The 17,651-nt window shown below is 37.5% G+C and overlaps 1 protein-coding gene across 1 annotated transcript in view; it reads left to right on the forward strand.

Annotated features, from left to right (window-relative positions):
• Nucleotides 1–17,651, forward strand: part of EFEMP1 (EGF containing fibulin extracellular matrix protein 1) — a 72,048-nt gene that overhangs the window by 48,268 nt on the left and 6,129 nt on the right. The window contains exons 5-10 of the mRNA XM_037806941.1: nucleotides 6,255–6,377; nucleotides 10,140–10,259; nucleotides 11,251–11,370; nucleotides 12,671–12,790; nucleotides 16,495–16,618; nucleotides 16,703–16,898. Coding sequence (XP_037662869.1) covers nucleotides 6,255–6,377; nucleotides 10,140–10,259; nucleotides 11,251–11,370; nucleotides 12,671–12,790; nucleotides 16,495–16,618; nucleotides 16,703–16,898 — 803 coding nt within the window. The remainder of the gene's footprint in view (nucleotides 1–6,254; nucleotides 6,378–10,139; nucleotides 10,260–11,250; nucleotides 11,371–12,670; nucleotides 12,791–16,494; nucleotides 16,619–16,702; nucleotides 16,899–17,651) is intronic.

The following is a 17,651-nucleotide window of genomic DNA, read 5'->3' on the forward strand; positions in this document are numbered from 1 at the left end:
ACTGATCCTACCTTCCTTAAACTCTAGGCACCAGGCCTCAGCAAACAGTCATGATTCATTTGTCTATTTATTGAACTCATATTTTTGAAAACCTGCCATTTGTCTTGCCTATGCTAAGCACCAGAAGTAGAGAAAAAAGCAAGTCATAGATCCTACCCTTAAGGAGCTTGGGTCTAGGGTCCCGGGGATGCATTTACTGAGTGCCTAAAAAACCTAGTGTGCTTAACTAGTTGTCTAGGATAAATTTAATTGTCTACACTTAAAAAACAAAACAAAACTCCTCTCCCAGAGTACTTTTTCCTAGATTATTAGGAAAATCAAGGCTGACCCAAGCAGTTTCCTATATGAATAAAGCATTGCTTTTTCTAGTACAGGTATTCTCACATATAAATGTAGGAAACTGCCTTTTTTTAAAATACATGGAGATGCCTGCAAAAGGCAGTATTTATGTTGTAGTGAGTCAGGGGGAGGCGGAAGGCAATTCTGGCAAAACAGATTGTTAAAAATGTGATGTTCTTTAAGTGATTAAAAAAAAATCACCACAATCAACAAATTTCACCTTCCCTGATAGGTCATTTCTTTGTTTTAAATAGTGGCCTATCAAGGATCCTAGAAGTTCTTGGCATCGCACTGTGTTATACCAGAACCTTGCAATGTCCCCATATGGAAAATCACACTACACGTTCTTGGAATTGCTTTTCGAGCAGTGGTGATGGATTTGCATTGCATATGGACCCTCTGTCACCCAGTTTCCTTTGAGGCCAATGGTGTTCATTTGCAAGATCGGGTAAGGTTAGACATAGAGTTCATGAACAGGGGGAGGAAAACCTACTGGTGCATGTAGACGATCAGTCTGTGACTCATCCACACTATACACAAACCAAATGTACCCACTGGCCATGGGCTGAAACAGGAGAACAAGCAAGGAGGCAAAGGCCTTAATTCTCAGTCTTCAGCTCTTTTGCACACTGGCAAAGTGAAGCTTATTTCTTTCAGAATCATAAGGCAATGTTGTTTTCTACTGATCAATGATTACTAATTGTCAGGGGTGTTCTCTGGCATCTCTGTGAATATGTCATACCCATATAAACTCTCTTTCTTCATCGTTCTTCATGGTGGTGGATGGTGCCACAGTGGGTTTTCATAAACACTCCTGAGAGAGCTAGGTGTCCTGGTAAAACTACACAGAACTGAGGATATTCTGTGTTGAATTTCTGACATACTTGTGTATTTTAGTGTTTTGCTTATCATGTTGATTTTTCTGATATTTAAAACACATAGAAATGCATACAAGTAGAAAAGACAAGCATAACAAAGTATAACAGTGTATAATCATTTTGACGTGACTTTCTATAGATTATGAATAAGTAATAGCAGGATCTCAGAATACAATTTTCAAAGTAATAAAATTGTGTTATTTAAATAAATTAATAAATTGACATTTGTACTGAAGATAGTTCAAAGAAATTCCAATTATCTACATCCTTCAGAATTAGCCAACCTGTTCAGAGCAAGGGAGAGGATAAAGATTCTAAGCTCTAGCCAGAAAAGCCATAAATGAAAGTTAGTCAGTTCATTTAGAAACAGATCCAGTTCAAGGTGTATGATGAACTCAACACCTTTGGAATAAAGTCTTGAATGGGATTTCAGACAACTCTACTTATTAAATTTCAGGAGGTTCCTATGCTATGGAAGAATTAAAATAAAGGTACACATTCAAGCAGCCAAAACAGTTTTTCTTACATTTAAAAGAAATTTTTTTTAATGATTTTAGTATTATAGTTCATTTTACAGGTAAAATACAATTAGTAACCTCTGTTCTTTTCTGCGCAAAGCAGCAGTTAGAGCTTTCTGGATTGGAAAGCAATGATGGGGAAAGAGAATTGAACATAAATTTTATGTCCAGCTTGTCAATAACCTACCTTAAAGTCCCTCACGATATGCCCTTTAAGTATTTATTTTTAGTTACATTTTTATATTGAAAAAAAAGTACAGGTTCATCAAGAGCCTTCTGATAACAAAGCTAAATAAAAAAAATCTGCGAGTACTGACCACATTTAACCAAAGTTCTACAATACAGTCATTCAAAAGTCCCATTCAAGACTTTTTTTGTGTTTCTAGTCTATGCAGAAATACTGTACTAGGAACTGTGGTGGCTATAAGAATCATAAACTTCTTTCTTCACCCTTATGGACTTACCATCATGTAAGTTAGAAAAGACTCTGGGAACAGAACAGATGGGATAGCTATTCAGAAGAAAGATTTATAACAGCATTACACTCAGTAGTTGTCATACTAGGTGTTGGCTGAGCCTTTTAGAACAATAGAGCTCATCTCTATTTGGCCTGTCGACTATCATCTCCCCAAAAGACCACAGTTGATCAAAGTCAAGCTTATCAGACTTGCTGCAGGAGGGAGAATACTACCTTGAGCGAGTCTTGGTAGTATCTCAAAATGGAGAAATTAGGGGAGGATATTAATAGAATTTGGGGTTCTGGGCTGGGTGGTTTTAAGGCAGGTCTTGCCATGGGGAACTGGTTGGGCTTAGGCAGAGTTTATGGCATCATAGGTTTGCATATATGGGCATATGAAGGCAAGGGTCTCTCAGCAAGCCTTGACAAGCAAGCTGTTAGTCTTGATAAATAATCTATTTTAGTTGGTTCACAGTCTTACTTCCAGGACCAAGTATTTTCTGAAGCAAGTAGTTAAATTATGTTTCCCTGTTTCCCTGTTCTCAGTATAGTGAACAAAGATTTTAAAATGTATGCCCATTACAAAACTGTTTAGCACAGGAACAGGAAAAAGATGTTTGGTCCCGGTCTTGTTTAACACAAGAACAGAGGATTACATTAGTTTCAGGTCTTAAGTATGCTTTGTATATACTTTTTTTTTTTTATTAAATTCAGTTTTATTGAAATATAGTCACATACCATACAATCATCCATGGTGTACAATCAACTGTTCACAGTACCATCATATAGTTATGCATCCATCACCACAATCTATTTATGAACATATTCCTTACATCAGAAAGAATCAGAATAAGAATAAAAAATTAAAGTAAAAAAAGAACACCCAAACCGTCCCCCCATCCCACCCTATTTGTCATTTTGTTTTTGTCCCCATTTTTCTACTCATCCATCCATACACTAGATAAAGGGAGTGTGATCCACAAGGTTTTCACAATCACACTGTCAACCCTTATAATCTACATTATTATACAATCGTCTTCAGGAGCCCAGACTACTGGGTTGGAGTTTTGTAGTTTCAGGTATTTACTTCTAGCTATTCCAGTACATTAAAACCTAAGAGGTGTTATCTATATAGTGCATAAGAATGTCCACCAGAGTGACTTCTTGACTCCATTTGAAATCTCTCAGCCACTGAAAGTATTTCGTCTCATTTTTCATCCCCCTTTTGGTCAAGAAGATATTCTCAATCCCACGATGTGGGTCCAGATTCATCCCCGGGAGTCATATCCTGCGTTGTCAGAGAGATTTACACCCCTAGGAGTCGGGTCCTATGTAGCGGGGAGGGCAGTGAATTCACCTGCCAAGGTGGCTCAGATAGAGAGAGAGAGCGTCACATCTGAACAAAGAGGTACTCAGGGGGAGACTCTTAGGCACAATTACATGCAAGTTCAGCCTCTCTTTTGCAGTAGCGAGCTTCATAAGGGCAAGTCCCACGATAGAGGGCTCGGCACATCAAACCGCCAGTCCCAATGTTTGTGACAACATCAACACCAGTCCAGGTGAGGAAGTAAATGGACCTATTCTTAAGAAAGACTAGGTTCAAGCAGCACTGATTTTTATTTTTAAAACTTATTTAATTGTGCATGGATTCTACTGGAGATGTTAGCCTGTTTATCAGAGAGACTTAGAAATGAAAGAATATAGAAGGAAATTGCAGGACAGCAGGAATGTGATGGGGTGGAGGCAGTTTGCAGAGAGATGTCTCAGCAAGAGAAGCCTAAGTCATTGGTGAGGCCTCGCTTAGAAAATGCAGCAGTCAGCTTGAGTCCTTGATCTTCTGCCAGCATGTACTTGGGAAACTTGCCACATCTGAATCTAACATTTCGTTATCTTTCAGGACTGTTATCACTACAAATGCTGGCAAATGTTCTTGACATGGAACAATAGGAATCCTGTGATTGTTTCTGCATTAGCGAGTCATAAAGCCCTGAAGAAACCCCAGTAGAAATGTTTTTTGTCAAGTGCATATGAGAAAATAATAAAAGATAACAAAAAGAGCAAATAATTTCAAAGGGAAATTGCTGCACTTTTGCACAGTACCTAAAAAGAGCAGAGTTTCTAATCACTGACTTGGAAAAAATAAGTTTAAAACAAAAATGAAAATAAGTTTAAAAACAAAAACAATTAGCCAAAAACTTCAAAACCAGTTTCAGAGAATTATGTAAATAGATCCATTTACAGGTTATTATCCAATAAATGGCCACACTTCACTAGTGTATTTTTCATCTCCTCTTCCTCTTTCTTAAGGAAAGAATCTTTCATTTCCATACCAGGTAAGTAAAGTCAATATCTGAGAACAACCTAAACTTCCTACATCACTCACTGGGTAATGTAATTGCTGCAAGTCTACTTGAAAATAGAGAAAAAATGAAAGAAAACAATACCAGGGGCCACTTTCTATTTAGAGCTTCTTAAAGAGAATGCCAGAATTGAGGAGTACATTTTAATCATGGATCGCTTATTTTTTAAATTGATTCTTAGGTAAAAATGGTTTGTATTTGTGTGTAGAAGAGACCACTATTTATTCTAAAGTACACCTCTGAGTCTGCCACAGTGATGGTCTAGGACACCCTGAGCCTAAGTTTTTATTTGAAATTTGTCATGTAGAAATTACAATTTTTTTACTTTTTAATGCAGCTTAGAGTTTTTCAGTTGTTGAAGAAAACAAAATTGCATACTCTTGTTGTGCTGTTTAACGTCATAATGTAGGAGGATTTGAATGAATGCAAAGGTAATGTAGACAAGTCAAAATTAAATTTCATTTATAAATCACTGTAAATATGAATGTATATGCAAAAATTCACATCACATGTTGATCACAAAGAAATTTTTTATAACAGATTTATTACGTTAGGACTGAGATTTTTTTACTTTTCCAGAACTCGAACTTGCTTACTCCCCAAGGCATATTTAGTAAATTATTCCCAGAAGTAAAGTGCTTTGGGAAAATATGTATTTCAAACTACACCAGCCTATCTCTCCTAAAGGAATAGATCAAATTAAGTTCTTTGCATTTTGAAAATTGCACCGAATGATTTATATATATTTTACTCTAAAGGTTGCAAAAATAGCTACAGGATTTGCACCTCAACAAGGAAACAAATAGAAAAATGTATGATATTAAAATTTGATTACACTGAGTTACTGGGCAGAGTTTTAGAGAATTTTCAATAGAATTTACCTCAAAAGCATAATATTGGGTGAAAAAGCAAGTATCACACAGTTTAGTTAAATTTTTTAAAATACCAAATAATACTATATACTGTCATGCGTGAATCCATGTGTAATAAAAATATAAAAACATCTCAGGGAAGGATTCACACCTACCAGAATAGTGGTTACCTCTAGGGAGGGAGGTAAAGGGATGAAAATGGAATGAGGCTTTAGCTGTATCTAAAATGTTTCATTTCTTAATGAAGGCTGAGCAAGCATGGCAAAATATTAGCATTTGATAAATCTGAATGGTACACACTGTTGTCAATGAAATTTTTTTCTGAGCACTTGAAATAATTTATAATTGAAAATACTGTCATATGGTAGCACAATATTGTGAACGTAATCAACACCACTGAATTGTATATTTGAAAATAGTTAAAATGGGAAATATTAAAAAAAAAATTTAAAAACCATAGAACTGTACAACAAAAAGAGTGAACCCTAATGTAAACTATGGACTATAGCTAATAGTATAATTATAATAATACTGTTTAATCAATTATAACAAAGGTACCAAACTAATACCATGTGTTAATAATAGTTTCTAGAAAACTGTGTGTGAGGGGAGATATATGGGAACTCTGTATTTTCTGCATGATTTTACTTAAATCTACAACTTCTCTATTTTAAAAAATGAAAAAAAAACTGTCAATATAACAATATAATGTTTTCAAAATAAAGTAAAAACTCATTTTCTTTAAGAAAAGTCTAATGGCAAAGTGGAGGAAATAGTAACACCTTCGCAAATTACTAAAATCCTTTCTGTACTGTGTCTGTTTTTAACAGACATAGATGAGTGCACTGCAGGAACACACAACTGTCGAGCAGACCAGGTGTGTATCAATTTACGAGGCTCCTTCACCTGTCAGTGCCCACCAGGGTATCAGAAGCGAGGAGAGCAGTGTGTTGGTAAGTACCATAGTGAGGCAAACAAAGTCCTGTCTTGAGCATCTTAGGTGTTTAAACCTCAGGCATACAAAACAAAGCACTCATATTTACTTGGAGAAGGATAGCTAATAACTGCTTTTTTTTTCATGGACTACCGATCCATTTTCACACACCAAGAAAGAATTAACCAGAAAGGTTGAGCCTATTCTGGATATCAAAGTGTTGGTTACTTGTTAGACTAAGCAAAAGCAGAAATTTGGGGTATGAAAGAGACCATAAATGCAATCAAGAAAATAATTGCAAATTACCTATTTGGAGCCCATAGCCCTAAAACATTGGTAACATGGGCTTCATTCACTGGAACATAGCACAGCATAGCATAGCAAATAAAGCACCCAGTCTTTGGGGTTTAATTCCATGCTCTACCTCTAACTTACTTTGAGGCTTTGGGAAAGTTATTTAATTTTGCAGGGTCCCTACATCACACAGTTGTCAGGAGGACTGAAGGAGTTCATGTATGGGAAGTAGTACGAACACTGCCTGGTCCTATGCTATTATGTGGTCATTTAACAAACACATACTGAGCACTCTTTGTGTTGCAAGCCTGTACGAGGTGCTGGGAATGCAAAACCCAGCACAGCCTGGTCATCTAGTTGAGGGTCTGAGAGCGTAAGATCCTTTAGGGCAGGGCCAGGTCTGGTTTGTGTCACCATTGCCTCCCCAGTCCCTAAAGAGTCCCTGCCACATCACTGACACTCTCTGCATGTTTTATGAATGGATCAAAGAGCATGGTATGGGGAAACAGTCTGGCAAACAGAGAAGTAAAATTAAGTGTTCTGGGTTCAATCCTGAGGGCCAGCACTAGTCACGAAACAGTAATTGACTCCTCATGTCCATTTATTTAGATACCACCTCTTACCACAAATCATGAAGAATCCTCATTTTCTCTTAGGAACAGAGGTTGAGGACATTGGGATAGGCAACCAGCATCAATTTTTTGAGAATTTGAGCTGTTGACATTAGGATTTCAACACTGACCTCATTGGCCCCAGCCCAGTTCTGCCAGCCAGCAGTTGTATCTAGTTGCTGGGGTTAGTGCCCAGCCTCTGATGAAGGGCCCAGGATTTGCAGTGACTGAAGCTGTGATTTTGTCAGATTTGGTACTCAACAGGAACCCACTGTATTAGTCAGGAAAACATGTGAGAGCATAAAAAGTAAAGAGAAAAAACCAACCCATCCTACTAAGGAGAGAATTAAAGAGAATGGAACATATATGGTCAAAGCCATTTATGATATAGTTAAGAGGAGACATCTAATCATGTGACATCACTGCATAAATCACTCCAGTATTCTTTCACCCACAGAATCAAGTCTATATTTCTCAACAGAACATATAAGGTCTTCCCCAATGTGACCTTTGCTCTCCTCAATATGACCCTCTATTGCATCAACATTCTTCCCACCCAAAAAATACATATAGTCTAGTTTTATCCCACTTGTTATAGTTCCCCACATACACCATGCTTTTAGTGCCTCTACAAGCTCTTTCCAGCACCAGGAACATTCCCTCCTGGCAAACTCCTATCCAACTATCAGATCCCAGCTGAAGGTCCCCTCCTCTGGGAAGCCTTCTGTGATCTAACCAAATAATTACTTACTCCCTTCTCTATGCCAGCACTTCTTAACTATGGTGAAGAAGCCTTTTTATAAATTTCCAAACTGTTGCAACCAGTACTTTTGTAAAGTACAATAAAAATGTTGTAGCAATCTCAAATTGCTATTCCTAAATGCATACTCTCAATTTCTGTACTCACTCGTTGCAGACCAGTCCAAATAGTCCCTGGACTAACAGTGGTCAGCAGGCCACACACTGAGTAGCACAGTGCTCTCTCTGTTCCTTGTACACATTTCTGTTGTTGATCTTATCATTCTGTGGAGCAATTTGTCCTCGAGCCTGTCTTCCATGCTAGACAAAAGGTAAAACATATGTGTTTGTGCTATCATTATAAACTTGCAATGCCAAACACAATGCTAGCAAATAACACCAGTTCAGTGAATGTCTGCTGGTTGAGAGGACATGCATCATTCATTTAGCAAACATTTACTGAGGGCCTCCTGCATGCCAGGCACTGTTCTGGGTGCTGGGCTGTAACAGTGAACAAACAGATTTTACAAAACCATGGCCTTCATTACCTAAATTACTATAGATCCTGGAACCTGGCTATGATACTGGTTATTAGGAAGCACTATGCTCTTAAGTAGTATGAGGTTTCCAATCATTCAACTAATGTTTATTGAGTACCTGTTATGCCAGGCTCTGTTCCAGGTGTTAAGAATACAGAAGTGAACAAACAAAAAATCCTCTGCCTCCACCTCAAGGGGAAAAGACCAGTCTTATCTGCTATGCACTATAGTGAAGGAGACAGACAACAAACAAATGAATATATAACACAATGTCAGGGAGTGTCAAGGGCCAGAAAAAAATATAAACCAGGATAAGGAGCTATATAGGGCAGAAGCAGCTATTTTATATGGGTGGGCAGGGTTGACCTCCCTGAGGAAGTGACATTTGAGCAGAGACTTGAAGGAAGGAAATGAGGAAGGCATGTGACTATCCTCTTATCATTTATTTCAATAATCAAGTTAAATCAAATAGCTTGCAGCTTAATAATAATAACTCCCATTTGTTTTTGCCTACCACATGCCAGGAACTTTATCTACATTATCTCATGTAATCCTCCTAAAAACTCTACCATGTTGCTAGATTACTACTTACAGAAGAGGAAATGGAAGCTCAGAGAGATTAAGACCAAGCTAAACTATCAATTACCAGAACTTAGATTCAAATTCAGGTTTCCCTGAAGATGGTTGAGCACAAATGAGGCCGCTCACACTTTCAGTCATGAAAGTACCAAAAAGAGGTCAGCATCAAGTTTTGTTTTGCACCCCCCTTTTTTTCCATAAAGCAGTGTCACTAGATACTGTTACACTGTGAATGCCTAGTTGTTGTATTAAATTACACATCATGTTGGAATTGTCACAAAGTGTACAGTCATGAATTAATGAACTTTTAATATGCTTCTAAGATGTTAGCTCTACTCTGCAAGTTCCCAATTGAACATTTTATAGTTGGAAATATTTATATGAGAAGGACACGGGCTGGAACACTCAGTGTATCAAAAGGGCACTCTTAAGAGGTAACTTGTGTAGCATCCTATTCTTTCCACATCATTCTTTCATTTGATGCTCACAGAAACTTCCTAAGATAGACATGGCAAGCATTACTAGCCACATTTTACAGAAGAAAAAAGCTGAAATACTGAATGGTTAAGTGACTTAGCCAAGGTTCCCAGCTGAAGAGAAGCCCACACCTCCTTTCCCTTAGCTTTGTTTTGCATCACTCAATTCCTCTGTCGTTACAGTTGTCATTATAAATAAGTTTTTAGCTCCCACACTGACATGCTCATATATATGTGAAATAGTCTTAATCACTTTTCCTCCCTTTAAATCTCAATCCACTCAACCAGATTTATTTACCACTGAATGGCATGAACATTCAGTTCAGTTCCTAACATCTAACTTAACTGCATAATGCAGACTAAGTATATTTAAAACACATATACCTTAATTTTAAAAACAAAAAATCAAGGGAGAAATAATTACTTTTAAAGCAAGTTATTCTCTAGATAGTCTGTCTAGATAAGCTCTATTGAGAACTTGAGAGCAAACAGCTGTGGATATGCAATGCTTTGACTCTTTGTGTTTGTGTGCCTGATATCCTAGATATAGATGAATGCACCATCCCTCCATATTGTCATCAAAGATGTGTGAACACGCCAGGCTCATTTTATTGCCAGTGCAGTGCTGGGTTTCAGTTGGCAGCAAACAACTACACCTGTGTAGGTAAGCCTTTGGAATTTGCCATCCTGACTAGCTGATTTCGGTCTTCAAAAAAGGCAAATCCCATTCCATGCTGCACTATTTCCAGTTTTCTATGTTCTCGAGTGAACTGGTTTTTATCAACTTCCCTTAAGCAATCATAGAGCAGAACAGACAACCAGTCTGTTTCTTCAAACATATCAAGATGTGAATGGAAAACTTTTTTAACCTTGGTTTTAGTTCTCCTCTGTGGGTGTATTAAAAAAAAATTTTTAAGCTACAGATTGACTGATGCACACACACACCAATTAGTCAACAGTGTGTGATACAAATGCCAAAGGTGCGAAAGGGGACAGTGCAATTTCATGTACATAAACTTTCCACTGAAAGCACATCTGATTTTTACATGCTTGTTCTCCCCCTTCAGAATGCAATGTCACAGCACACAATTTTAAGATTGGCATGACATGGAAAGAATCTAGTGCAGGACAAATGCCTTTTCACAATATCTTCAGTGCCTTAGAGCATTGCAAAACTCTGTATGGGTCTCAAAGTCTTATGATATAATTGTAATGGAATTTAACAGAACCCATTTAAAAAGTAATAAATAGCACAGATAAATCTTCACTACAGCAAGCTGAGAGACCATATCAGTAAGTGTGTCTTATATCAATTATTTATAGACTTGGCATTTTGTATTTGAACAACAACAAAAGAAAATAGATGCTGGAATGTATATTTATTAGAAGCATTAAATTCTTTTGGAAAGGCTCATGAAACATCAAACTAACTGTCATTCCTAGAAAAATTATTGTGGTATTTCAAAAAGGAGTATAAGACACATGTCTGATGTTGTTCCAACAAACATGAAACCTGAATGGATGTTCTCCAGTAAGCTTCTGCAGGGCAAAGAATTTAGCTAGGGAATTACTAACTTATCATCAGATAACATAGGTTCAAAAAAAGCAATGATATGCTTAAAGCAAGAATACATATATGAAACTTTTCCTTTCAGATATAAATGAATGTGATGCCAGCAATCAATGTGCTCAGCAATGCTACAATATTCTCGGTTCATTCATCTGTCATTGTAATCAAGGATACGAGCTAAGCAGTGACAGGCTCAACTGTGAAGGTAAAATATTTTCCAAATAATGTGTAATCAAGTCCAGCTCACAGAACACATTTCTGTTGCTGTTATTTTATCTGATTAAGTACCTCTGGTGGAAACAAGTATTTATTTATGGAAATTCTGTTTTAAAATCCAGTTAATTTAGTTTGGTAGCAACATTGGCTTTTCACTATGTTATCAAGAGAAAGTGGAAGGAAAAAAATAAATTAACTATTAGATGCCCTCTGGGCTTATTAATTAGAAGGAGTACTCTAGTGCCTTGGCTTCTCAAACTGTGATCTGATGATCAGAGGCATCAGTCCTTCCAGGGAGCTTATGAGAAATGCAGAATCCCAGGCTCCATCCCAGACCTACTGGGTCAGAATCTGCATTTCCACAAGATCTCAGATGACTGGTGTGCATATTTAAATTTGAGAAAGATTGATTGCATGTCAAAAACATTAGAATAGAAATCAAGAGATTTGATCCCTTGTCTTATTCCTGCCACTGTGTGACTTGGGCACATTTCTTATGCTGCCTGGGTTTCATTTTCCACATGAGTAAAATGAGGGCTGTTTAAATGGGCGGATGACCTTCAAAATACACTGAGTGTGCACGTTTCACTGTGTAATTCCTAAGCCATAAGACATTCCTGAGGGGGATGCCATTGCCTTGATTTCCCTGATTTCCTCACGTACCCTCCCAGCTTTACTTGGGGCCACAAAGGTTATACCCCACCCAGTAAAGCCTCACATCGTGCTCTTGTGCTCCAAGCCAAGAGGGGCTGGCTCTGGACAGCCGCCCCTGCCCTTCTGAGCAAACTAAAGGGACATCACCATTCAGAAATGCAAAGCATTCTTCCCCTGAAGGCCAGACCCTGCCAAGACATAACCCTCTGGAAGTTCGCACAGGGATGGGACTTGGAGTTCAAAGCTCAAATGAACTTGGCGGCAGAGCCACCCAATTTCTGAGAAGACAAAAATGAATCTGCATGGTGGGTGGGTCTGCAGAGCCCAAAGTGAAGAGTGTCAACCCAAAGCCAATTCATTCAGTCTGTTAGGCCAGTATGGTTAGGTTCAGGATTAGCCAAACTGTCAGCAATAATTCAGTAAAATTGATGGTAAGAAAAACTCTTTGTGCTGTGAAGTCATAAGGGAAATGAGCTGATATTGTTAGAATTAGCCCTTGAGCTTGTTGTAAAGTATTGTAATTCTATTTCAGAGGTTGCAATATTTTTACTCTTTTTAGCACATCTAAAATAATATTACCAAAGTAGTGATGTGTAAGTTTTCAACTGTGTCCTTGCTCTTGTCCGGTTCAACAGATATTGATGAATGCAGAACCTCCAGCTACCTGTGTCAATATCAATGTGTCAATGAACCTGGGAAATTCTCATGTATGTGCCCTCAGGGATACCAAGTGGTGAGAAGCAGAACATGTCAGGGTAAGCTTCATTGTTTTCATATCTGTGAAGTGTTCAGTTTTAACCAGGAAGAGCAGGGAGGAAGGTTTAATATTCTATACCATGGACTTCCATTTTTCTACCTTGAATATGCAATTTGAGCTCTTTCTTCCCTGTTTATCATAAGGTATGTAATCTCATAAAAGAGGGCATTCAATGTCAACAATGACTTCCTTGAAATTTAAAATAATAGTGTTTCTTTCTTAAAATATAATTTTAGTAAAATATCGATAGCCCTTCTATATAGCCTATATAATCTCTATGATATACGTCTTCAAATTGTCCACCAGAAAAGATTCAATTATTGGAATATTTTACCATGAGTTTGGGTCCGCAGCCTAAGCATAATGTATGGCATTAGGCATACCTCAAACCAGTCTCAATTCTCTAAAACACTAAGATTATAAATTAGGTAGTAGCTTAGGTGCTGCAACAATCAGCCAAAATGGGAATTAAAATGTGCTTGAATTCTTTGGAGAAAACCATTAATCCAAATATGGCTAATACTTTGGGGTCCAGTTTCAAAAATATTCAAGTGGTCTACACAAAGACAGAGGGCAGTTCTCTACAAGGTGTGACTTCAGAGTCTCTCAGAAAGATCTGAAAATATGCATCCTCTTCCTCTCACCTCAAATGTATTTTAAAATTTCTTCATGTAATTTAAAATTTCTTCAACAGCAAAAAGACTGCTCAGATAAGACCAAAAATGTAGATAACCCTGGAAACCGTAGTACAAATACTTAAATTTACATAAAACAGTGGGAGAGTGAAAAAAATGACTGACTTGAAGATACTAATCTGTACGATCTTGAACAAATTACCAAACTTCCCTGAGCCTGAGATTTCTCATTTGGAAAAGGGAATTGTGGGAATGAAATGGAATGATATTTAAAATAATGTGTAAATTATAAAGATGGTACAATTAAAAGTGTGATTAGGAAATGTACCCAGCAGTGTAAATGCCTAGCAGCAAATCTTTTCCAGAGAGTCCTTTTAATATGAATTGGAGAGAGGGCACACAAGGGCAGTAAAGATCCTGTTGAAAGAGTAAAAGGTCAAGGAAAGGAGAAACGAGATACTCAGTCTGTATCATTATTTTAAGGAAAATTTTAACCCAGAGGACCATATCTATGACCTGAGATTTTACAGTGTACATGTGATTATTCAACTAGACTCCAAGCACTAAGTATGAACATAATCAGCATCTTATTCATTGCCCAATGAACATCTTTAAAACCCTCTCCAGGTTACTAGAGACTGTAAATGCTAATTGTGGGGAAACATTGCATACCAATGGTTTTACTTTCTAAACACCCTAACTGAGACTTTTAACATCAATATTACATGCAGGAAAATATTAGCCAGTGAAATATCCTGACCAATTTCCCTGGAGTCCTTAAAACAAATATATATATGTTTCTGATCATAAATGGATTTGATGCTTAGACAAATACAGAGACAAATTACCACACAGTGGAATTTTACCTACCAAGGTAAAATATCTAGAAAATTTATATGTTATAATCAAAGATGAAAAATACACTGAAATTGCAAATGAGGGACATGTCTTGAAGATATGTAGCTTCAGAATGTTTGGTTAAGTCAAACATTTTTTTTAAATGAGACTTACATTCTTTTAAGGTAAAAATCAACTGTTTTCCCCCATTAAAACCACCCCATCAGAGACTCCTCCATAGAACAAAAGTAAAACCGAAAGGGTTTGGAATCTTACCTTCCTCCAAAGGCTTATTTTGTAGATGAAATTATGTTCTTATTTCCACAGTCTTGCAAAAATGAAGAGGGAGGGAGAGATTTTAATACTACTAATAATTGCTGAAAAACCTTCCAGAATTATCAAGGTGCTGATTATCTAGGTTTTTAATTACTAGAATAAATGGAATTATAACAAAGTTTCCTTTTGCTAATGTTGTTGGACTCATATAACAAAAAGTCTGCAGTTTTCCCTATAGCTAAACAACATCTTTATTTTTCAAAAAAAAAAAAAAAAAAAAAAAAGTGGAAACTATTGAAAGGATAAATCAATTGCAATTTCTTCTGAGGGGTCTATGTTTTCTGTCATTAGCCATAACCAGTCCAAAAGAAAACACTGCTTGTAACTGACTCTTGGAAACTACATAGCTTTTCCAGTCTCCTCCTATACTCAGGTTAACTTGGCCAGTTTGGAAGCTAAAAATTTTCTTTTTCTCCAAAGCCAAAGCACAGAATTATTCTCATTTAGAAGATATGGTACCATGCAGTAGAAAGATTCCTGGCCCTAATGGTATGAATGTGGGCCTGTCAATTAACCCTTTTTTCTTTTACCTCCATATCAAACAGAGATAATCTTTTTCTCTACCTATCTCCACATGGTTTATTTAAGGAACATCTTAGTTCAGTTTAATATTTGTTGAAAGCCAGATGTCCTCAATGCATTAATGCTACTTGATGAATGGGATAAAAAGACGGATTTGATAGTCTTTGACCCTCAAGATGTTTACAAGCTAATAGAAGCCTTAAGACAAACACCCATATTTCAATAATGCAAAGCAGAAAGCAATAAAAGCCCTAAAAATAGGAACATGGAGGTATAAGAATTCAGAGAAGAGGAAGAGATAATATCCCAGCATCTCATCCTTGCCTGACTATAGCAAGGATTCAGTAAATTATCTACCGAATGAACAAATTAATAAATGAAAATATCCAATTGTGGGGAAAGAATTCAAATGTAAAGGAATATAGACATATATTGCTATATTGTTAAAGTTGTTGTTGTTTTAACTGTAATGGATTTCTAGTGAAACTGTTGTCTCAGAGGTCATCTAGGAGCTCCTAAGTGCCAAATCCAAAAACTGTCCTTGTCCATCCTAACCTTCTTCCTGGGTCTCTTTCTCCTTCTGGCTTCCTTGGCCCTGCCTTTTCCCAACACTGGCAGCCCCTCCCTTAACTCCTCTTCTTCCACACTCCTTAAATAGGTGTGCTCTACAAGGTAGAACATTTCATAGCTTCCCTTCTTGTGCTATTCTTCCTCTGGACAGATAATCCCCTCTGAGAGCATCAGCTATCCACCTGCATGCTAGTGCTTATCAAAGCCACCTCTCTAGCCTTTACCTCTCTCCCAAGCTCCTGAGCCAGATTATCTTTGCCCCACCAATAGTATCTGCTTGCTGCTTTCTCAGCCAGGAAGGCCCCCCCCCCACCGCAGCCATAAAATTCCCATCTAACCACACTTCTAGGCCAAATTGAGATGACTCCTCCTTCTTGCAGCCTTCCCTAATTCCCCTAGGCAGAACTAATCAACTCTGCCTCTACCCTTCCTGTGAATTTATCCCTTAGTTAATTCTGTTTTACTTTATAATTAACATTTGCCATATCTATATTCCCAACTAAATTGTAATCTCCCTAGGATGGGTGGGTGTCTTACTTTGATATAAGCTGGGGCACTGGCTAGCATGTGGCTTTGCATTCAACAGATGAACAATTTGTGCTTCATAAAATATAATGAAGTGACACAGAATGGCTCAGCTAAATCTGTCCTGAATTCAAAGCAATGAACTCAGGTCCCACCCAGTCTTGTATTTAAAAGCAAATTAAACACAGATTCTCATACACTTCCTTGCTTGCTAAACAGAATCTGCCACTTACATAATTTTACCTAGATCAGTAAAATCAGTATCTCTTCTCGACAGATATAAATGAGTGTGAGACTACAAATGAATGCCGGGAGGATGAAATGTGTTGGAATTATCATGGTGGCTTCCGCTGCTATCCACGAAATCCTTGTCAAGATCCCTACATTCTAACATCAGAGAAGTAAGGAAATTCAGAACTTTTGAAAATGAGAATCTTCTGATCTTACCAAACTAAACTGTCTAATGCTTTTGTTTGTCTCTGCAGTCGATGTGTTTGCCCAGTCTCAAACGCTGTGTGCCGAGAACTTCCCCAGTCCATAGTCTACAAATACATGAGCATCCGATCTGATAGGTCTGTGCCATCAGACATCTTCCAGATACAGGCCACGACTATTTATGCCAACACTATCAATACTTTTAGGATTAAATCTGGAAACGAAAATGGAGAGTTCTACCTAAGAGTAAGTATTCTGAAAGCAACCCGACTATTGAGAAAGGTGAAAGTATCTCTCTCTTTTTAAAAATATTCACATGGAAGGGAAGCTAACATTTAAGAGAATTTTTATGTGCAGGTATTGTATAAAGCCCTCCTCTGTGTACTATCTCATTTATTCATCTTGGTAACACTGTCAGAAAGGTAGTAAGATTTAGCTCCTTTTTTTTTTTTTATATAACAGACTAGGAAAGTATGACTCAGAGAGATTAAGTAGCTTCCCTAGAGTCACTCATATACCAAGTTGTAGACTCTAACAGATTCTGTGTTGACCACCAAAACACAAGCTTACACATATACACACTCACCAAATAGGTACCACAAATCAGTTGTGGCTATTTAATTGCAAATAGAAAAACTAAATCCTGGAGACCTTTCAGAAAATCATAAATTCCTTATTATTATTATTATTGTCACAAGATTGTCCACATTCACACCAAAACTAAAACCCGCAAGTCTCTGAGAAGTGACCCCAACCCCCTGCACCGTCTGTGTCAGCAGCTGTATGGTTCTTGCAGACTTCTAGCCAGACATCATGGAATCACCTTTGACTTTTCCCTTTCTTTCACTGTATCAAATCTTTCTCTGAATTTTGTTGTTTCTTCACCGTGTCTCCTGGGTTCTCCTGGGTGCTTCTTCCTGCCCCTGCCTCTCTGCCTTTAAACTGGTTCCCATTGTCTCCCAACCCCCTCCAGTGGCTTTTTAGTTGGTCTCCCTGACT

Source organism: Choloepus didactylus, chromosome 17, assembly GCF_015220235.1.
Source record: "Choloepus didactylus isolate mChoDid1 chromosome 17, mChoDid1.pri, whole genome shotgun sequence".
NCBI lineage: Eukaryota > Metazoa > Chordata > Mammalia > Pilosa > Megalonychidae > Choloepus > Choloepus didactylus.